Here is a 22,411-nt window from a genome sequence, read left to right as displayed (position 1 = left end):
CCTCTCCCTCTTTCTCTCTTTGATTTTGGAGGTAGTGGTTGATTGTTGTGTGGTGGTGGCGACTTCAATTATTGTGGTGGTTGTTTCAGTTTTAGTTGGTGTGGTGGTTAAGTTTCGATGTTAAGGTTGATGTGGGTTTGGATGGTGAGCGGTGGTTGGACTTTATCTAGGTATGGGTATGGGTTGGGGTGGTGGGTGGGTTGTTCAGTGTTTGGGTGGTGGTGGTTGAGAGAGAGAGAGAGAGAGAGAGAGAGAGTTGAAGAGGAAGAGAGAGAAGATAAAGATTGGTTAGTTTTATATTATTTTATTGAGTAATTTATATTATTTTAATGTGTTTTATGTTAAAATAAAAGTTGGGATATTTGGTGAATTATAAAATAACATGTTAAAATAGATAAAATAACTTTTTTAAAGTGTAAAATGATTTTTTATTTTTATACACCCGTATGCTTATTCCCTTAGGAGTTAGGAAAATTTGTATGAATTTATTGTCAATTTGTTTAATTGAAAAATTAATTATCATGTTTGTAGCGGCAAAGGCCCAAGATCATACAATGGACCTTGGGTCCCATATGAAAGTTTGACCACGTCCGAGGAGAAGGTGTGGGTGCCAAAAGGGCTCCCGGCCCAATTCTTATGGGCCCAAAAATATTTAAAAGGCAGTCCGAGAAGAAATGTCTCCTCGGACGTACCAAATATGACTCAAACATGCACTCTGCCTGCTAGAAGGATCCACTCCTACGAGCATTAGTAACAAAGATGAGTCCCACAAACCCGTAAGAGGGAAGAAAGTGTAGGAGGACAAGGGAGAGGCTACAGCTGTCACATTAAATATATGGCAGCTACTTTTCTGACCGCATTAATATGGAGAGGACTTGTGAACAGTGTTGCCTTGGCTACCACGACTCACAGAAAGATGGGGGAGATGTCCGATGAGACGGACACTCAAGTGAAGGTCCAGATGATCAACAAATGTAAGGCCCTGATGACTTCAAGGGGGCTATATAAGAGAGGGGAGTCCCCATGAAGAGGACGACGGAAAGAAAAGGAACGAAAACAGAAGAACAGTATTAGGACCATAGCCTTTGAGTAGGAATTGATATACGTCCTCCACATCTCCTCGGATTGAACATCTAATGGACATGAATGAGATTTTCTTACTCTCGAGTGTCGCATGGCCCAATTTTAGTTAGTATCTACTTCGTTAAGGCCTAGTTCTGCAACTCATTCTCTATAAATTCATTGTTTCGGGCTCCTTGGGCCAGAACCCCATACCTGTTAGGCGTGGGCCCAGAATTGCGACCCTACAATGTTATTTTAATCCCTTTCTTTATGAATTTATTTAATACATAAAAATAGTAATATGATTAAATAAGTTTATATAAAATTAAAATAATTCTCTTTTCAATTCTAAATAACTTTTAATAATAATAATAATTACAACTTACCCACATGTGATTCGATTGAAATTTAAGTTGCTTACTTGTGGTTTGAAATTTAACACTTTACTCAATTGAGCTTTGATCTAAATTTAAGTTGCCTACTTTTAGTTTGAAATCCTATGATGCAAGTGTTCTGCTAGGTTATTTTTTATCTTATTTCATCTTGTATTTTTTGTTTTTGTGTGTTTTTTGAGGAGAGAGACAAAAAAGTAGTGCAAAATAGCCATGTTTTTAACAGAAAATGGTTAAAAAACTCTGACTAAGCTAACCTCAGGTGGGTAAAGTGTCAAATTTCAAAACACAGGTAAACTACCTAAATTTCGATCAAACCACAGGTGGGTAAATTGTAATAATAATAATAATAATAATAATAATAATAAGAGTTGGTAGCTGCTATAGGATGTGAGAGAGAGAGAGAGATAGAGAGAGGGAAGATACTCAATTGGCATATCTTAATGTTTCCAATTGAGACATCCCGTGTTCAAATCTGTCGTCTTTGTTGTAATTATAACTTCTGAAAAAATAAATAAATAAATAAATAAAAGTGAACAATACAAAAGGCTATAACATTAGAATGTGACCTTTTATTTGCTGCACAACACCTGGGCTCTGACCCTCATGAAGAAAAAATTAAATAACTTTTACTCTATATGTTGAATGTGTTTGTGTCCGTGAAGTCAACTCTTATGGTTTGTTTGGATGGAGGGGGAAAAAATGGAGAGTGGAAGGGAGTAGAGTAGAGTAAAATTGGCTAAAAATAAGCAAATTTTGTGCTAAATCTACTCTACTCCTTTCTCCCTCGATCCAAACAAACCATTAACTTTCACTCTTGACACCCTATGCACCTGATAGTACCCCTTAGGAAAACGTGATACAGCATTACAACTTCATAAATAAATTTATAAATAAATAAAAAATATAAAAAGAGGGGGGGGGGGGGGGGGGTAGGAAGATGTACGATAACATATCATATTTCGTATGCTTAATAAGGTGTTTTAACATAAACTGGCTGAACAAAACACCCCCCACCCCCTCTCTCTTATCCAGTTAGTAACAGCCAAGAGTGAACATCCTAATCAAGATACCACTACTACTACTAGGACATGCAACACATCTCAGCTGACATTTGGAAAACCAACCAACAGTAAACCTAAAAGAATGTCAATTGTACTCTTTTGCTTTATATACAATCCCGTCTCCCCAACCCTGCCTCCTATCCTATCCATCATAAGGAAACTCTACATCATTCTCGCTTACTTTAAATGGCTGAGGATGCTGGCCAGAGCAGTACAGATTCCACATCTTGAAATAGGATCGCTCAAGATTCCTCACCTGAAATTTTTTTTTTAAACAACTGCATCAATCACTGCTTCTAGTATCCATAACTCAAGCACAATAAAAACCACAAACATGGGTCACACCATAAGTAAACCATTACGTTTTTCATCACCTAATGTGGAGCAAGATACTCTGCCAATAAAAACTAGCTCAACTTATACATCCTCCCCTTAGAAGTGCTAGGTGGAGGGTGAGGTCATAAATTCAAGACCTACTGGATGTGTATGTGTAACCAATCAAAAAAAAATTGTTTAGCAAGATGCTCTAGATATAAAGATATGACAAGGAGAAGTGGGAACTTCTTCCTGTATATTATAGTATACAAATACAGTTTTTGGCAAATGGAATAAATTTCCCTATAGTTCTGTGATGTTTACAAGTTAAATCCTTAATTTTCAATTCCATCAATATCCATGCTATAATTTTAAAATCACCGCTATCTACACCCCTAATGAGTAAGCACTAAAAAGAACTATTCACTTGAACAAAAAGTATATTAGTGCAAACCCCCCCTCCCCACACACCCCACCCCCACCCCCCCCCCAAAAAAAAAAAAAAAAACTCATAAAACTATGAAATCTTTTTTCTTTTTTTAATTGGTTACACACACCCAATGGGTCTTGAACTCACGATGTCACTCTCCATCTCATTATTATGGTAGGAGGAAGTGCCAATTAAGCTATAGCTCAGTGGCAAACAATGAAATTTGTATTAAACTGTATTTATTGGTTAAGGTTTTTTGTTACTTTTAGTACCTAGATAGGTCTTATGCACAGCCTATGTGGATTATACTATTGTTAATTAACCAAGACTCACTAAGAGTCCAAAATACAAGAACTTTGTCAAACTATAGAGTTGTTATTAATACAATTGAAACTTCAAGGTTTAATTAGAAACAGGATTAATTTCAAGAGTTCAGTATGCACTAATCCCAAAGTTTTTACTCTGCCAATAGCCTTTAGATCAAATGATATTTCCAGGTCCTATAAGAATAAGGTTAAAGGTGATCTCACAAGATCAAATCCCATTAAATGTGCAAGTAATTTACCAATTTTAAGAGGGGAAAAACTAATATTAAATAAGTAGAAGAATAATGAACTCACCCAGCGCAGTGTGTCAAACAGAGGGCAAGTCAAACGAGCTGCTTTAAGTCTATTGGTAAGATCCTGGAGCTTTGGCCGATTTAGTGCAAGCGAGACTGCCTTCTCTTCATATTCTTTTGTACTTTTGAATATTTTGGAGGGAACAAAAGAAAGAAATAAGTCAGCAATCGAAGAAAAAAGACAGCAATAAGCAAGTGATACTACTGACCCAACCTACACATATATGCATACAGACTGGCAGTATGTCTTTTTTCTTCTTAAAAACAAAATGAAAGGGTGGCAGGGGGCTTTGGCATAAAGAAGCGGGAGAATTTTATTAATAAAGAAGCCAACCCGAGTACATTGGGGATGTACTATGGGGGGCAAAAATCATGAGCCAAAATTACAACGATCAAGTAAAACAGGAAAAGAAAAACAAGAAAAATGCGATAGAGCCACACTCCAAGCGAGGAGAGTATGTAAGAAAAAAAGACTTAATCTCTAGAATGTACTTCTAGAGATTAACCAAATCCCTCAAAAAATCAGCCTTTCAGAATGCACTTCTTTTTGAAAAACCATTACTATTTATATTTTTTAAACAATCATTTTTTATTATTCACTCATTCTATGGATATGACCAGCTATGCTCTATGGTACGAAATGTTGAGCTGTTAAGAAGCAACATATTCATAAAATGAGAATGTTAAGATGGATAAGTGGAAATACACGGAAATATAGGATTTGAAATAAGGAAATTCATTTAAAGATAGGGGTAGCCCCTATTAATGAAAAGAAGAGGGAGAGTTGCTTAAGATGGTTCGGTCATGTTTAGAGGAGAGCAACTAATGAACCAATAAGAAAGAGTGAGTTGATCCAAGTTGAGGGAACGAAAAAAAGTACAAGAAGACCTAAAAATCACATTAGTAGACGTAATAAAAATTGATATGTCAATTAAGGGAGTAAATAGAGAGTGTGACTTTATATAGAGTAAAATGGAGGGAAGGCATGCATATAGCTGACCCTAACTAGCCAACCCCAAAATTTTCGAACTAAGGCTTTGTTTGTTATTGTTGTTGTTCACTTTACTACTTGCGCTCAACAAATAAAAAGCTCCACCAAGACCTCCAAAAAAAAAGCATGGCATGATGAAATGATAAAAGTAAACCCAATTACCAACCTCAGCCAGCAAGGAGACTATAGTCATAGTTGCTTTATTCAATCACTTATCAAAAAGAGAGACATACAACTCTGACCAGGAAGCTATTATTTCTGTTTTAAGGATACAACATAATTATCTACCTGCTAACAATCATCTCCTCTCCAACGCCAGTGGCTAGACACAGTGAACCAGCAACTCTAGTTGCCATTTTCTCAAGGGGAAGGGTCACCATAGGAAGACCAGCCCATAGAACATCAGTGCCTGTTGTATGTGCATTGCATAATGGACTACACAAAACAAAACCGGAACATATAATTGCCATCAACTGGGTCTCATAAATCTCATTTCCCATTAAGGTTAAAAAAAAATAGGGAGCAAGAGAGAGAAGGAAGACAAACAAATTGCCATTTGCCAATTCCAGAGAAAAGGACAAGTTTATAGTATGTTTACGTGTCAAGGAAAAGATCTGCTAGAGCACTGCGTCTGATATGTTCATTTTTCATGGCAACATCTGTGAAGATAATCTGATCTGGTTGCACACCCTGTTGCACAGCATCTGGACATACCAAAGCAAGTGAGAATGTACTGCTTGCATGGGGGGCACACCACAAGGAAATAACAATTTTTAGGTATCTACATAAAACTCAACACGTACAGTTGCGAAGTCTCATTTCACCAGCAGCTGGGAATCTGAGAAGCCAAAGTGCACTATTGGGGACACGCTTAAGAATATTGCACCTGTATTTGTCAAAACAAAGATAATTGAGTATCTTGCCTAATTCTATTAACACCAGTATATCATGTAAGGACAACAAATTCATCAAAATTACCATGTATTGAAAATGTCAGGATCCATCTTGTAGAGCTGATTGAAACATGCAAAGATAAATTTGTCTTCTGGTAAGCCATAGTCTGACCTCTTTGGTTGGCACTTAAGGTCCAATACATCACGATTTTTCTAGTAAATGCAACACAAAGAGAGAGCTGTAAGATACTATGGACAAGAATTATATATGGAAACAAAATAAATAACTACGGCTGACCTGCTTGTAATCATTTACAAAATAACAATGAGGAAGGTGGACAAGCTTTTCAGAATAGATATGAGAAAAACAAGAAGGTGACACAAACTGCAAAGGTAGAAGCCAGTGTTAAATTTTACATAAAGAATTAGCTCTGAATTAGGGTAAAAAATTGAACAGTAGCCAACCTCATCAGTGACCAAATAATGTATATAACTCGCCCCAGTGGTCCCAGGAAATCCCATGTAAGAAATCTGTATTGGAGCAGGCTGCATGGCAAATATCTCATTTCTTGCCCCCTGCAGAATTAAAATGAAAAAATGTCAAACTATGAAACAGATAGAGGCGTGAATCGACCATAGTAGAGGGGAAAAATAGAAAGTTACAAAATGAGGTAAGATAAAATTAAAACGCATTTTGGAAAATGATGTGGAAAAGAACAACTTGAGCACTCAATGTGGGGCGAAAAAAGGAAGTTTCTTACCAAAAATGAAAAAAATTTACCTTAGTATAACCATTAAGATTGACAAGGATTTGTATTTTATCCTCATTAATCAACCTGGCAATCATATCAGATGACATGGATGACACATCTATGAAGTGCTCTGCTTCTGACTGAATACGCTGCCTCCATTCAGTGCCATCATTTTGACTCAAGGCATAGCAGAACACCTGCACAAATAAACATATTTCTTGATCCCCCTCATGCAGTGGCATGAAACATAAGGAACTGAAAGGGTTTAGTTGGAATTATAAGATTCAAATCAGAAAAAGACCAAATTTACAAACCTCAACATTCTCTCTGTCATGCATACCAAATATTGAGCCCATAAGATGAGAAAGAGGGTGGTTGCCAAAGTCACTACTCACATATCTGAAAACCCAGATGACATAGAAATAAGATTACAGAGAGAGAGAGAGAGAGAGAGATGAATCTTAAAACATACCCAACCCTTAGGCGGCCATTCCTACCCTCACCCCTTATAGGCAGGGGTGCAGGATAGTTGAAGGGAGGAAGTGAATAGCGAGATGCAATGACAGAGCAATGTGCAGCATATTTGCGGCTACAAGAAAAATAAGACGATTAGCATATAGCAAAATACAGGATTTTTCTTTTTAAATGTTAAATTACCGATTGTCCCAAAAGCTTAAGTTATTGGGATATGGTAAATTTAATTATTTAACAACATACTTCTAACACTCCCCCTCACGTGTGGGCCAAAACTACCTTTTAATAGGTGAGACCCAACACGTGAGAATTTAAATGGGAGGTAGAGTGAAGGAGACAGAAATCAAACTCAAGACCTCTTGCTCTAATACCATATTAAATTACCGATTGTCCCAAAAGCTAGAGCTATTGGGATATGGTAAATTTAATCATTTAATCACATACTCCTAACATTAAAGTAGGTACAAAAGTAAATTATACGGTATAGAACAAACAATTACCACTACATTAATCAAATAAAGCTTTTAATATAACATCCAAAAGGGCTATCTAATTACCTGATTTCCAGTGCAAGTATTGGATCAATGGGATATGCTATTGCATGGAAAGGTTGCACACTTGGAAGAACTGACATCTGAAGGGAATGGTTGAACACAATCAGATTTCACTTCTGGCTGATAAGTCAGCTAAAAGGACAAAACAACATGTCACAATATTACATGGAAAAGGAAAAAGATACAGATTGACACTGAACCTTTATTTGTCTCCTGAGTATCACTTCAACTTCAATAAATTTGTTCTCCCGATCCTCCCAGTCACAAACGCACTGCAAAACAGTAGTTACCATTAGCCAACCTTGTGAAATGAGGCATCTTATATATCACAAATAAATTTCAGTCATCTGTTGAAACTGGAATCAAATATCAACTAGGGAGATTTCGAATTCAGGTGTAAAATTCATATCTTCATGTTTCTCATTACTCATCACATTGCAAGCTAACTTTGTACCTTAAAAATATGATGATAAGGTGTCCAAAAAGAATTATCAGTGTAAACCTAGTCAAATATCAATAAGAATTGATGTTCACGAGTCATACTTATCCAAAATCAATGTATAATAACATACCAAAAAATCTCTGAGCAGAAATTCATTGCAAATTGAATTCATCATAAATCCATGATACCAGCAAATGCATTTGAAGACAGAAAGAAATATGAAACATCTCAACACCCCTCAAGACATGCCATTGTACTACTGATAAATTAATTGTCCCAAAAACTTAAGTTGATTATTCTAACAACACCCCCCCCCCCCCCCCCCCTCTCCCTCTCACATATGGGCCCAAACTCCCCTTAATAAGTGAGGGCCAACATTTAGGATTTTTTTAAACTTTTTTAAATAGGAAGTAGAGCAAAGACAAGGTTCAAACTCAGAACCACCTGCTCTAATACCATGATAAATTACCAATTGTCTCAAAAACTTAAGCGGTTAAGAAATTGTGAACTTTGGCAAACTCTTTTTTCTTTTAGCTTTTTTCCTTAGCTTTTTTCCTTATGTAAAAGCTTTTAAAGCCTAACTTTTTCTATTTACAACTTTACTTTGATCAACTTTTAAGTGTTTTAACACAAACAAATAAGCTTTCATGAAAAGCTACATCCAAATGCACTCTTAATCATTAATCTAACTATATTCTCACAGTTTTTTAAAATGTTAAAATACACAAAACACTCCTAGTTAATCTAAGAATCTATAAAGAAGGCATAATAACAAAAAAAGAAGCTCAAATCCCAAGCTTTGTCAATCACAATTAAATTGAATTTGCAAGGCTAGGACATTCATGGAGGGAAAAATGTGGATTACAAAAAAACCTATATTAATGTGTAAATTATAAAGCCTTGTAGCCGCCAACCAAATACCATACCCCTCAGCCACAATTTTGATCCCTATTCTAGCATTACTTGTGTAAAGCTCCAATAACTTAAGACCTTTTTTTGCGCACATTACCCATCATTTCAGCTACTACTTGTAACAGCCAATTGATATATGTCCAGCATACAAGGAGGTATCGTGCTTAGACCACTTCCCTCAATTAGGACAGATAATCATAATTATGACAGCAATTTAACTTTATTATATATGAAATTTATTTGCTATTAGTATTTATCTCTATCTTTTTTATTGAACTTCTTAAATGCATTGATACTTCAATGATCAAACCACAAAGACGGATGTCTAGGTTGTGCTCAAATCATTTTCCAATTGTCCTTGAGAGTGGATCTTTTCAGAGAGGGAGTAGGCCATTTAGATTTGAGAATATGTGGCTTAAGGATGAGGGTTTTGTGGATAGAGTTCGGTCTTGATGGGAATCCTATCAGTTTCAAGGTGCTCCGAGTTTTGTTCTGGCCAATAAACTAAAACTTTTGAAAAATGATTTGAAAAGATGGAATGTGGAGGTGTTTGGTCATGTTGAAGATCGGATTAAAAAATTGTGGAAGGACCTGAGTGTTCTAGAGAATATTGAGGATAGTCGGGGTCTATCAGCGGAGGAAACGTTACAAGTGGGAAGAATTTGTGATGAGTTAGAAAAAGCTACTCTGTTGGAAGAAATTTGTTGGAGGCAGAAATCTAGAGTTCTCTGTATTAGGGAAGGAGACAGGAATACTAAATTAAATTTTCCCATCATATAGCTAACTCTCACAGGAGGTTTAACTCTATTGATAGGCTTATGGTGAATGGGGATTTGTCTTTGGACCCGGCGGCCATTGCAGACTGTATCTCTCGATTCTATAGGCAGCTATATCTTGAGGATGTGGCTCATAGACCTATCTGAGATAATGTGGATAGTAGATTGAAGTCAGGAATTCCAGGTGTGTTGTGTAAGTTGGATGTGGAGAACGCATATGATCATGTGAGTTGGGGTTTTTTAATGTATATGCTTCAGCGCTTTGGGTTCTCAGAGAAATGGAGAAAATGGATAATGTATTGCATTTCAACTGTAAAATTTTCCATTCTGATCAATAGTAGTCCATCTGATTTCTTTGGAAGTTCTAGGGGGATTCGGTAAGGGGACCCATTCTCTCCATTGCTTTTTGATATTGTTATGGGGGCATTAAGTCATATGTTGGATATGGCTGCCTCCGTTGGGCAATTCTCAAGTTTTTCTGTGGGTAGTACGGCTAGTCCGTCATTGATGGTGTCTCATCTTTTATTTGCAGATGACACTCTTATTTTATGTGATGCTGAACCTTCTCAAATTGCTAATTTGAGGGCGATTCTTGCTAGATTTTTTTGGGGTTGGGTCTCAGGGTTATGTATTAATTTGGGAAAATCTAAGTTAGTACCTGTTTGTGTGGTGCACAATTTGGAGGCTTTGGTGGGTCTGTTGGGGTGTGGGCAATCTTCTCTACCCTTGAAATTTTTGGGCCTTCCATTAGGTGTTAAGTTTAAGGATTTATCTATTTGGAATCCTATCCTAAAGAGAATGGAGAGGAGATTAGCAGGTTGGAAGATACTATATTTATCTAAAGGGGGTAAGGTGACACTCATTAAAAGCACACTCTCGTCTTTACCTACATACTTCTTTTCCCTTCTTCCTTTACCAGGTAAGGTAGCAAAGCATATGGAGAAACTACAAATAGACTTTCTGTGGAGTGGAATTGGTGGCGAACCTAAATTACATCTAGTTAAATGGGCCAAGGTCTATAAGCCTTTGCAGGTTAGGGGGTTAGGTATAAGACGTTTGGGAAGCTTTAATTCTACCTTGCTAGGAAAATGGTTGTGGAGGTATGGCATGGAGACTGATGCTTTATGGAGGACGATTATAGAGGCAAAATATGGGAATATTTGGGGTGGTTGGTGTACGAAAAAGGTGACGAGTCCTTATGGGGTCAGCCTGTGGAGATACATTAGAAGTGGCTGGTTGAACTTCTCTAAACTCCTTGTGTATGCTGTGGGGGATGGTACTAGAGTGAAATTTTGGAAGCATGTGTGGTGCGGGGATTGTACTTTCCAAGAGGTCTTTCCAGAGCTTTATTGTCTTAGTCGGTCAAAGGATTCCTCGGAGGCTGAAGTTATGGGTTGGTCTGCTGGGAGGTTTCACTGGAATATTCAATTTTGTCGTCCTCCACAAGATTGGGAACAAGAAGCCTTTGATCGGTTTATGGGGTTGGTCTATTCTTCGACAGTGTGGGGGTTGGGCCCAGATAAGGTTTGTTGGAAGCCAGCAAGGAATGGAAGTTTTGAGGTTAGAGGTTATCATAGCTCCTTCTACCCTCCTACTCTTATATCCTTCCCTTGGAGAATGATATGGCAATCGAAGGTTTCTTCGCTTGATTTGCTTCCTTATGTAAGATCTTAACAACAGACAACCTTCGTAAAAAAAGTATGCTAGTGCTTGATTGGTGCTATATGTGTAAGAGATGTGGGGAGTTTATGGATCATCTTCTGCTTCATTGCCCCATAGCTTGGGAGTTGTGGTCTTTGGTCTTCTACTTGTTTGGTATTCATTGGGTTATGCCTCATACTGTTCTTGAGTTGTTTGAGGCTTAGCAAGGAAAGTTTGCGCGACATCGTAACATAGATGTTTGGAGATTAGTGCCTCATTGCTTGATCTGCTAGAAACTTTGAGGGTTGTGAATGTTTTTTGCTAGAGATTACTTTTTTCTTGCACTCTCTTTGAATGGAGCGTGGTCTTTTCTCATTTTTCTTGTTCTTCTTTTCCTATTTTTCTTGATCGTTGTACTTTTGGTTCCTAATTTGTGCCCCCATAGTACATCCCCAATGTACTCGGCTTGGCACTTTTTCTATTATTAATAATATTTTTATGTTACTTATCAATTTAATGACCAAACCAAATAACAGGTACTGAATCTTTTTTTTCCCTCCATCCCCACTCTCAACCCTTCTAGATGCAAGGTATTATAGTTCCAACTTAAGCAATGACTAGATATTCCATATCAATGATGTGTTGCAAGGCAAAGTCCCACCTCCTTGGGGCACATTGCACCTGCAACATTTAACATTCCAAATTTGGAATGTTAAATGTTGCAGGTGCAATGTGCCCAATTTGGAATGTTAAATGTTGCAGGTGCAATGTGCCCCAAGGAAGAGTAAAGTTTGATACTCGGTCTTTTTACCATAAGATTTGGGATGTTCCTACTTCTATTTTCCCTTGGAAGGGCATTTGGAAAGCAAAGGTTCCTAAAAGGGTGGCTTTTTTTTATGTGGACAGCAGTTCATAGCCAAATTATTACATTGGATAATCTTATGCTTCGATGTCACCCTTTGGCAAATCGATGTTGTATATGTTGTTGAAATGAGGAATCTGTGGATCACCTCCTTATCTTTTTGTCTGATAGCTCACTTTTTGTGGGTGCATATGCTTCAGGTGTTTGGGATTCATTGGGTCATGCCAGGTTCTGTTGTTGTTTTATTATTTTGTTGGTAGCAATGGCTTGGGAAACATAATTCCGATATTTGGAATTTGGTTCCAAGCAGTTTGATGTAGATTATTTGGACAGAACGAAATCATCGTTCTTTCAAGGATACTAAGAAATCGTTGGCTCAGTTAATAGATTCGTGCCAGCGGACTCTCTTTGATTGGTCTCGGTGTTGGGGTTTCTCAAACGGTTCTTCTCTTACTAATTTCTCGTCTCTTAGCATAGTTTCTTGATTCCTATGTTTCTTTACTTTTTGTTTGTTGTTCTTTGTTCATGATTGTGAACACCCTATTTTCCTTTTTCTTTTTCTTTTTATTTAATAATACTACTCTTTTACCTATCAAAAAAAAAAAAAAAAACTTGTGATCATGATTGACCATTCTGAGATGATACCAGTAAAGGAAACAATCTGACCAAGTAACCCAATATTTTTCTTTTATATACCTGTAATGTGTGAAGAAGATTACAAGTTGCTTCTGGAAAGTCAGGGCGTAGAATTAGTGCTTGCTTGTAGCTTTTAACAGCGGCTTCAACATGTCCACTGTAAAGTGTCAAAATTAGAGATTAAAGTCATTCAACAAAAAGTTAAGTATGCTCAATAATATAGCTCCATTGCTCCTTTAACAATAGCTATACAGTACCTGTCCTTGTAAGCTGAAGCCAGATTTGCATGTGCTTCAGCCATAGTCGGCCGGATATTAATAGCCCGCATGTAGTCTTGAATGGCTTCATTAACCCTTCCAATCTCCTTGTATGTGTTGCCACGATTGACAAGTCCATCAGCAGCCAAAGGATCAATCCGGAGCACTTCATTGTAGCAAGATATAGCGTCCACATAATTACCCTGTGATAAATAAGCAGGTAAAACCTCCATAATGAAAATCTGAATATAGATGCTGGATAACAGAGCATCTCCCAAAACAAACACACACAAACACACAAAGGAGATGCCACTACCTGCTGTTTATAGATTATTGCCAAATTGTTGAAAGGAGCAGAAATTCCTGTTGTTACAGAGAGTGTTGCCTTATAATATGAAGCAGCCGCACTCAGCATGTTCCTACATGATCAGAAAGTAGTAAGAATATAGATATGCATGTCACAGCTTACAAAGAACTCATAGAAATGTCCAATTAATGCTCTGGTTTTTTTTGAAGTAAAATATTTTCCGGAAAATGTTTTCCCATTATCAGGTGTCTATTTGCACGTAAAATCTGGTCAAGCTTGTAAAATATTTTCTTTATGACCATAAAATCCTTTATAAAAAGTTGTAAAATGTTTTACCTTTAAAATTTTGGTAAATTATTTTACAAAAACACACAGTGGCTTCCCCTCACCCATCTAGTGGTTAGGTCATCGGTCCGGTGGGCTAGGCAATCAGTGCCGCCACTCTAGTGACCGGTGCCAGAGGTCCAATAACCAAAGCCATCATTCTGACCACAAGTGCTAGCAGTCGGGTGACCAAAGACACCATTCCGGTCACTGGTGTTGGTAGTACAGTCAATGGAGACATCACTCCAGCGACGGTCACCAGAGCCACTATTTCAGTAATCGGTGCCAAAGGCCCAATAACCGAAGCCGCCGTTCTAGTCATCGAAGCCATTGTTTCGGCTGCCGGTTCCGACAGTCCAGTCATCGACAACCAGTGTCAAAGGTCCGATAACCGAAGCCGTTGTTCCGATCACCACTCCGGCAATTGTCGCCGAAGCCACTTTCAGTTGTCAGTTCCGGCAGTCCGGTCACAAGAGCTCCAGAACCAGTGGCTTCATTGAGCCACCAGTTTTGGTGACTTGCTTGAAAAATTTTACTTGTCCAAACACTTGAAAATTTTTTGCTAAAAATGTTTTACATGTAAAATATTTTATTTTTGAAAATATTTTACTTCAAAACAAATGGAGCATAAATAAAATAACAGAACATACATGCTCAACATACCATTCCATATATATATTCCCGAGGTTAGTGAGTGCTTGAGGATGGGTAGGTTGCAAAGCAAGACATTGCTTTAGAAAACAAGAGAAGTACGATGAGCATCATACAAGAGACATGAAATCACAAACTAGCAAAAAGAAATGCAGAGAAGGATGGATAGAAAGAACCTACACGATAGCATTGAATTGCCTCTTCAACTCTGCCAGAATCTTTTAAAGCATTACCCTAAAGATAACAACAAAAAACACCAGTCTTGATTGAGTGAAAGACGTTCAAGAACAAAATACCAATTCACTGAATACAATCCACCATAATGGGAAGAAAAGATGACCAACCAAATTATTGTATGCCTCCAAGAATCCTGAGTCCAAAGAAATGGCTCGCTTAAAATGGAAAATTGCCATTTCCAAGTTGCCTTGCTCATAATATATACTAGCCAAATTGCCTGATTTGTTGTATTGCAATGAATCATCAGTGAAAGCTAAATTAAAGCCATGCAACAAAACCACTAAATTTCTATAGTTAATATTCATATTTTAATTTCACATAAAGTAATGAGATACAAGCTAATCATGGGCACCATCACAAACTCAATGAATCCATATGAACTAATCAATCCAATATCAATATTTGAATAGACAAGATCTTCAATAGTCCCTTCATGCCCTTCCATAAGTCATTCCAATCTGATAAATGTACTTTACACACGATCGATCTTTTATGAACACTGCCCGCAAGAACAAACTAGTGTCCATTTGGGAACAGCTTATCTAGCTTTTTACTGAAAATGTGCTAAAGTATACTTGTACTTTGAAAAAGTGAGAAAAAATATGGTTTTAAAAAGCTATACATAAAACTAAAAGCTAAAAGTTGAGCTTATAAGCTCATTCTAAACGGACACTAAGATTAACCCAAAAGAATCACTAAAGGCTTGCTATTTACATCCTATAACCTCACATCTAGAAGCTAATATGACACATGAACAGCTACCCTGTCTAGAAGCATAATCATATAATGAAAAACCCAGAAACACTCATACAAACAAGCACAAGTTTTGAAAGCACTCACCATAGGCCGTAACATAGTCTGGTTGCACCTGAAGAGCACGTTGGTAACATAATATAGCCTCTTGGGGCATTCCCAGAGCCTGGAAAAGCCAAAATAAAGATCTTATTTTTCCCCAGATACTTGGCTGAGTTTTTCAGCTACCCAACCTTTTCAGCACAATATAATTAGCTTACCTTATATACATTTCCAAGATTCAGGTAGGCATCAGAAAATGTTGGTTTGAGCTTTATAGCTTCCTGAAAATGGGGAATATAAAAAAGGAATGAGCTAAAGAAGCAAGCTATATAAAGAGGAACTATCTGATATAAAATACAAAAAAAAAAATCTACTATGAGAAGTGACATGGATACCAATGCATGCATGCATACACACATACAATACATACTTGCTATATACACATACATTTGCCATCTCAACCCCCCCCCCCCCCCCCCTCCCCTCTTCCACACACACACACACAAGCATGACAGAAATCTGGGTTACTCACCTTGTAATATTGGAGAGCCTTCTTAAGATCACCAGCTTCCATGAAAAGGCCAGCAAGATTGGACCATGCAATTGCAAATTTTGGTTGGATTCGAAGAGCCTCAACATAGCAATTATATGCCTGCACAAATGCACAATTACTCCCTCAAACCACCTAAGATGTACAACATACGAAAAGATCTATACAGCTTTGCGTATCTAGAGCAGTATCTCTAGTTTGCTTTTAGCAACAAATAAATGAATGTAACAAGACTTAATCTCACATGCCTGTTGGAAAAAAACAAATTTATGAGCATCTAATAAGGAGAACTCCCCAACAGACTTAAAGTAACACCTTGATTTCTCACTCTTGCTAATAAAGTTTCCAAGGTAAAATTGGTTCCCAAGTCAATATTCAGGATCAAATTAAAAACATTTGACTCTGTAGTTGCAGAGCTTAACACCTCATAATATTTCAGATACAAGAACCTTTATCGGGCTCCTTGTTAGCTATTCACCAATCAATTACAGAAATCATGCAGCATTCAAAGCCATCTAAACAACTCTAGCATGACCAATTAAGCTGCACCAAATAGATAATTTGACGAGAGAGGACAATAAATAATAAGCTGCTGAATTCCTACCTCCTGCACTAAACCTTGAGCTTTCATCAAATTCCCCAGGTTACTATGAGCATCAACCTGCAGCAATAAGCAAAGATTCCACAATGCTACAATAGAATCTGGCAGATCTAATAAATTTTAAAATTGAGATGATACCTACCAAATGAGGATTCAATGCAAGAGCCTGACGACAACATTGTGCTGCCTCATTGAATCTTCCTTTCAGCAAGTATGCACTAGCTAAGTTTGCCCATGCATCAGCAAAATTAGGTCGAAGCTGCAAAACAATAATACAAACCAAAGGAGACAATCTACTCAGGACCAATATCCCCAGTCAGTTAAGAATCTCAATGTAAATGAATAATGGACTTATACAAGCGAAGGAGGTTAAAACCAATGCCATAAAATTAAATCTTAACAACATAGCTATGATAAAGGTGGGTCAGTTAGTGCCACAGCCGAATATAGAAATTAAGGGACTGTTTCGATTTTCAGTTTCCATACCCATAACTCTGTTTCCATCACTCATAACTCAAAATTAATGGGTCCCACGGTTGAGTAGTGTGTTTGGATGTGTTTACAGTTTTTGTTTCCATCATTCAATTCTCTGATTTTTGAATAATGAGTTATGGAAATGTGTTTTCAGTTTCCAAAACTCAGTTTCCATGGTATTTTCGTAATTAAACACACATGCATGGGACCCACTGTCAGTGCAAAGTCACACCAGCCCACCTTTTGATACTACTTGCAACGGCTCTCGTCATCAATGGGAACCAGATCACTCCTCCATCTTCATACCACCATCTTTTTTCTTTTTCTTTTTCTTTTTTTTTGGTAAACTATACCACCATCTCCATACCACCACCGATCGGAGCTCAGACCCACCATCCTTTTTTTTTTTTTTTTTTTTTGGTAAACTATACCGCCATCTTCATACCACCACCGATCGGAGCTCAGACCCACCATCTTCTCCATCCTTCCTGACTCCACCGTTGGCACCATCATCTCAGTCTCAGACCCATTAATCTCCAAAATCAAGAAACAAACTTTTCAATTCAAACAATACCCATTACCCACAAGCTTTTCAATTCAAACAATCTCCAAAATCTCTGACCCACTACTCTGTTTTTCTCTCTCTTTCAGTTTCAGATTTTTCATCAATGGCGTCACTCGTCGGCTTTGTCGCTCGTCGATCCGGCTTTGTTGCTCATCAATGGTGTCGCTCGTCACTCGTCGGCTTTTTCAGATTTTTCAATTCAAAATCTCGATCTGGCTTTGTCGCTCGTCGATCCGAGAACAAAAAAAAAAAAAAAATCTAAGAAAAATCACACCAAGCGCAACCTTCATCAAGCCCAGATAATTTGACAATATACTCACATGGGTTCGGGTTTGTGTTTTGGGAGAGTAAAAAGGCTGAGGGGGTGAAGGGGAAATGAGAAGTGAAGAAAATGGTGGGGAATGAGGGTGAGGCGGGTAGTCTCTGACCAAGTGCTCAGGTATGGGTCCCACAAAAAGTAGAAAATTTGAGTGATGAGAAGCCAAAAATATGTGCCAAATGGGTGGGGGGTAGAAAATTGGGGCATTTTAAGTGATAAGTGATGAGTGATTGTTTTCAAAAAACCTAACAACCCCTAACTGTCTGTGTCATAAAAAATAAAAAATCAAACAGCAGAACTAAAGTTCAAGAGGCCACTGTTTGGGTTAAGAAAGCTGGTTAACCAACATACAGTAACCATAAGAAACATTACAAATAAATAAAATGATTACTACTCTTTTGACAGATAATCATTGTTTAAAGAATAAACGGGAAAAATAGAAAGTTGAACAACTATATCAACAATATTTAGTTTTGGAAAAAGTTTACCCCCAAACTGGATTGGAGGAAATTTATCCAACCCACTACATCACAATTGATAAAACCATCCACGTGTCCTTTTAGTCACATGGCCTATTTAATGAGTCATGTAACTTATTTAAATAATACATGTAGATAGTTTTATAAGTTGCCACATAATGTGTTGGAGGAGATTCCTCCAAACCGGATTGGAGAAAAAATTCGTCCTCTAGTTTTTATCATGATCCAAACTAAATACAGTAATGTTATGATTTTTGAACTGCAATCCTAACTACAGTTGATGTGATGTAGTAAATGGAAATCATTACATTTATCTTGCTGTCAATGCTTGAGAAAGATTATATCTTAAGTGTAATCCATGATAAGGGGAGAATGTAGAGAAAGAAAAATAGAAATATAAATAACAAATTCCCAATCCTGCACGTTTTCAAACAGTAAGGAAAGAATTTAAAGATTGTACAACTAGATTGAAAGGTTTAGCTGTGACAAACCTCAATAGCAGTCAGATAGTAGCGGATAGCAAAATCAATATTTCCTTTCTCCTGTTAGAGGAAAACACAAACATCATCCAATAGACTCTCCTGGGCTAAATACTTGAAGAGTTGCAAACATATAAGATGCTTGAAGTTTACCTTCCAAGCATTTGCCATGTTTCCATAGCACTCAGCAAAACGGGGATCAATTTGAAGAGCTTCTTCATTTTTTGCAATGCACATATCAAAATCATGCAACTAACACAAAATAAGGCAGATTCATCAGGATCAGATGTAGAAAAACACACTGTTAACCCATATAAAACCTTCTATTTGCAAAATTATTTGGACAATGGAGAAGTAATAATTATACTGTCTAAGAGAATAAGAGTCATTTTAAAAACTTTTCAAACAACCTGATAATGGATTGCACCCAAGAGAAGAAGATTATCAGTACGCTGAGGGTTTCTCTCATAAACAGCATTACAGTGTTCTAGTGCCTGCTTAAAATTTCCAGCTTTGTACATCTGATGAGCATGAGCAATGAGCATGCCTTCATCAACTGCAGCAGCATAAAAATAGAAAATATAAAAAAGGTACCTTCAGCAACAATAAATATTAGAAATTTCTATGTCAATGCCACTCAAGGGGAGGGAAAAATTCCTTAAAGAACACAGAAGCCACATGAAAATGATTAATGCATTCCTTAGATAAACATAAAGGGCATAAAAGCAGAAAGTACCTTCAGAAACAACACATGTGAAAACTTTTTATTTTATGCCATCCAAAGGAGAGAACAGAATCCTCTCCATTTCCAATGAAATTGAGGGAGTCCATTTCACAAGTTAAGATTTCATTTCCAGGATCTAATAGTGTATAGAGTGCCATGTCATTTAATTTTAAATGAAGTGATATAGATTGTAGACCTTTAGATTTATAATATTTAATCTGAGCAATAATATGGATCCATTTCAAATAGAGAGGATCCTTTTCCTCAAGGGAGGGAGGAAAAAGGGGGGAGAAACCCTTAAAGAAAACAGAAGCTACATGTGTGTGTGTGTGTGTGTGTTTTGATAAGTAAAAAACAAAAGCTACATAAAAATGATTAAAACACCGGAGAGAAATCCCTAGTAACTTTGTCTCTCCAAAATCTTTTGGCAAACTCTATAGCTCTTAGGTAAGCATAAAGGGCATAGAACCATATCATGTGAGTGGAATATATACATAACATTGATCTTTTATGCCCATGGTTGAAGGTACTATTGTAGAATGTTTCAAGTCCCAACGGCAGAAGCTCCCCCTGCCAAGAGCTTTGTAACTCAACTAGCACCTCTTGGTGGTTCTAACAGAGAGATCGAAAGTTTAAATCCCCCCGCCTCTCCGTTGTACCTATCAAACTATCCCAAAAAAAAATGGCAGATGCTCCCCCTCTTTGATAATATTGTTCACAAACAACATAGAAATATGCTAAAACTACAAAAGCAAAAGACAAGGAGATTACCAGGGCTTTCAAGCTCTAAACTCAAAAGAAACCAGGCACAATTTTAAAATGTTGCATATTCTAAGCCCTAAACTCAATTGCATTCGTCAGCGAGTAGAGCCTAATGTAAACTTCAATGAATTCGAGTAATCTTCATGCAGAATCACTGTAATAATGAGGATATAGGGCCAATACTAACGTGAGGAACAATACAGATTGGCATTGGACCATTATTTGCAAAAATAAAACCTAAAACCATAATTAAGGGATGATAATACATTCCACATCATATTAATCACACAAAGCTAATTATTACACAGCCCGATTGCAGCAATAACAGCAGACGAATTTGCCCTAACAAAAACGATCAAACAAAACAAGCTCTTAAACCACTAATCCTCTCAAGTAACAAACCAAAATTATGAACCACGTTTTCCTGAAAATTTTCCCACGAAACAAACAAAATTAAATATAAATTCAAAACAATTCCCTAATTATGAAATATTGAAATGAACAAAACAGACAAAGAACGTAGTTCAATTAAAACTCCTCCAAAGAACTTGTTGCATCCAAAACCCTAACTCAAAAACACCTAATATCAAAATTTGGAACGAAATTTTTTAACCTTCATGAGAGTCCAAGGCCTGAGAGTGCTTGAGATTGGGCAGAGAAGAAGAAGAGGACGACGAAGCAGCCAACGAGTCATCGTTGTACGGAGCCAACTGAAGCTTCTGTAGCTGTAATTGTTGCTGTTGAAGCAGTTGTTGATGATGATGATGGTGTTGGTGGTGGTGACTAAGCCGCGGATCGCCTTGCAGCGAAATCATTGTTACCATTTTCTGTTGTTTGGATCACAGGAAAATTACGAACATTTTTTTTTTTTTCTCTCGCGAGAAAATTCACTCTCCCTCGAGTCTTCTTTCTTCTTTGAATTTTGATTTCCAAACAATGAGAATGAGAAAAGGAGAGAGAGAAAAAAATATAACTCCCTACCTTTCCGTCGAGATGTCTCTCTCTCTCTCTCGGACAGTTAAACTAAACGTCGATCTTCTCTCTAGAGTTTTATTCTTCTACGGACCTTCATGAATATCTCTGAAAAGCGAAACCAATTAGATCGTACCACGTCGAAAAAATAAATAAATTGAGGTTTTATTTTTTTTTGATAAGCAGGTTTTTTTTTTCTATTCTACAGCAACAGTAACCAATACATAGTATATATTATTTTCAAAGGACGTGGACGTGGACGTGTGTAACATTGGATTGGTTTTGTGATATTATTCTAGAAACGATTGTGTGGGATTCTTTTCTTGACTATGCGTGATGTGTCCTTTGTTTACGCTAAAAGCGCACGCGGCTACGCGACACGTGGTGAAAGAGAAAAACAAAAGTATTAGAAGTCAGAAGCTGATGGTTGGTTGGTACCGGTAGATGTTGAGTTTAGTTGATTTGGTTACTGCGCACTTTGAATGATTTTAGAATTCTATCCGGGCTAGAAAGGTCTAAACATCTTTAATGTCATTTGGTAAGAGATTTGTAGCAATTTGATTGTGTAAAAAAGTGTGGGTAAAAAGTGTGTGAAAATATATGTTGTGGTGTTTAAATAATAGTTTTCATTGTTTAAACACGGTTACCAAACGAGACCTTTATCTCCCCCAATATTCTTACCATAATTCTTATCATCCTTTTGTGAATGATAAATGTTGTCTTTATAACTTTTTCACAACAAATTTTAAGTAATAAATTATTATTTGTGGGAAAAATAATAATAATTTCAATAATTGGCTCAAATTAGAAAGAGTAACAACTTACTACCATTTAAGATTTGTTGTCAAAATATTGTGGATGCATAACTTCTTTTTGTAAATTATCCTAAATTATAGGTAAAACTTTCAAAATTAAAGAGAAGTGTTACACACACAATATTTTTACAACAAATCATAAGTAATAAATTGTTATTGATTCTAATTTGAATACACAACTTAAATTACTTTTTTGTCCACCTGTAACAGTCAATAACAATTTACAACTTAAAATTTGTTGTGAAAATATTGTAGACGTACTATTACTCAAAATTAAAATGTAAT

General features: G+C 36.9%; 1 protein-coding gene across 1 annotated transcript; it reads right to left on the bottom strand.

Moving 5' to 3' along the window:
- Positions 1 to 2,397: 2,397 nt before the first annotated feature.
- On the bottom strand, positions 2,398 to 21,335 carry LOC126733397 (probable UDP-N-acetylglucosamine--peptide N-acetylglucosaminyltransferase SEC). The gene is made up of 28 exons (XM_050436698.1): positions 20,953 to 21,335; positions 19,264 to 19,409; positions 19,007 to 19,105; positions 18,866 to 18,916; positions 16,680 to 16,796; positions 16,541 to 16,597; positions 15,919 to 16,038; positions 15,605 to 15,667; positions 15,432 to 15,510; positions 14,699 to 14,808; positions 14,535 to 14,588; positions 14,367 to 14,434; positions 13,389 to 13,491; positions 13,073 to 13,275; positions 12,876 to 12,972; positions 7,747 to 7,818; positions 7,550 to 7,626; positions 6,991 to 7,107; positions 6,833 to 6,917; positions 6,548 to 6,715; positions 6,232 to 6,342; positions 6,065 to 6,151; positions 5,852 to 5,979; positions 5,677 to 5,759; positions 5,472 to 5,577; positions 5,162 to 5,308; positions 3,884 to 4,004; positions 2,398 to 2,774 (listed from the first exon to the last, which is right to left on the bottom strand). The coding sequence occupies exons 1-28, from the start codon at positions 21,161 to 21,163 to the stop codon at positions 2,661 to 2,663; spliced, it is 2,994 nt and encodes a 997-aa protein (XP_050292655.1). The 5' UTR covers positions 21,164 to 21,335; the 3' UTR covers positions 2,398 to 2,660.
- Positions 21,336 to 22,411: the final 1,076 nt, after the last annotated feature.

Source organism: Quercus robur, chromosome 6, assembly GCF_932294415.1.
Source record: "Quercus robur chromosome 6, dhQueRobu3.1, whole genome shotgun sequence".
Taxonomy (NCBI): Eukaryota; Viridiplantae; Streptophyta; class Magnoliopsida; order Fagales; family Fagaceae; genus Quercus; species Quercus robur.
The sequence above is the reverse complement of the archived record's forward strand: the minus strand, read 5'-3'. Positions and strand labels throughout refer to the sequence as shown.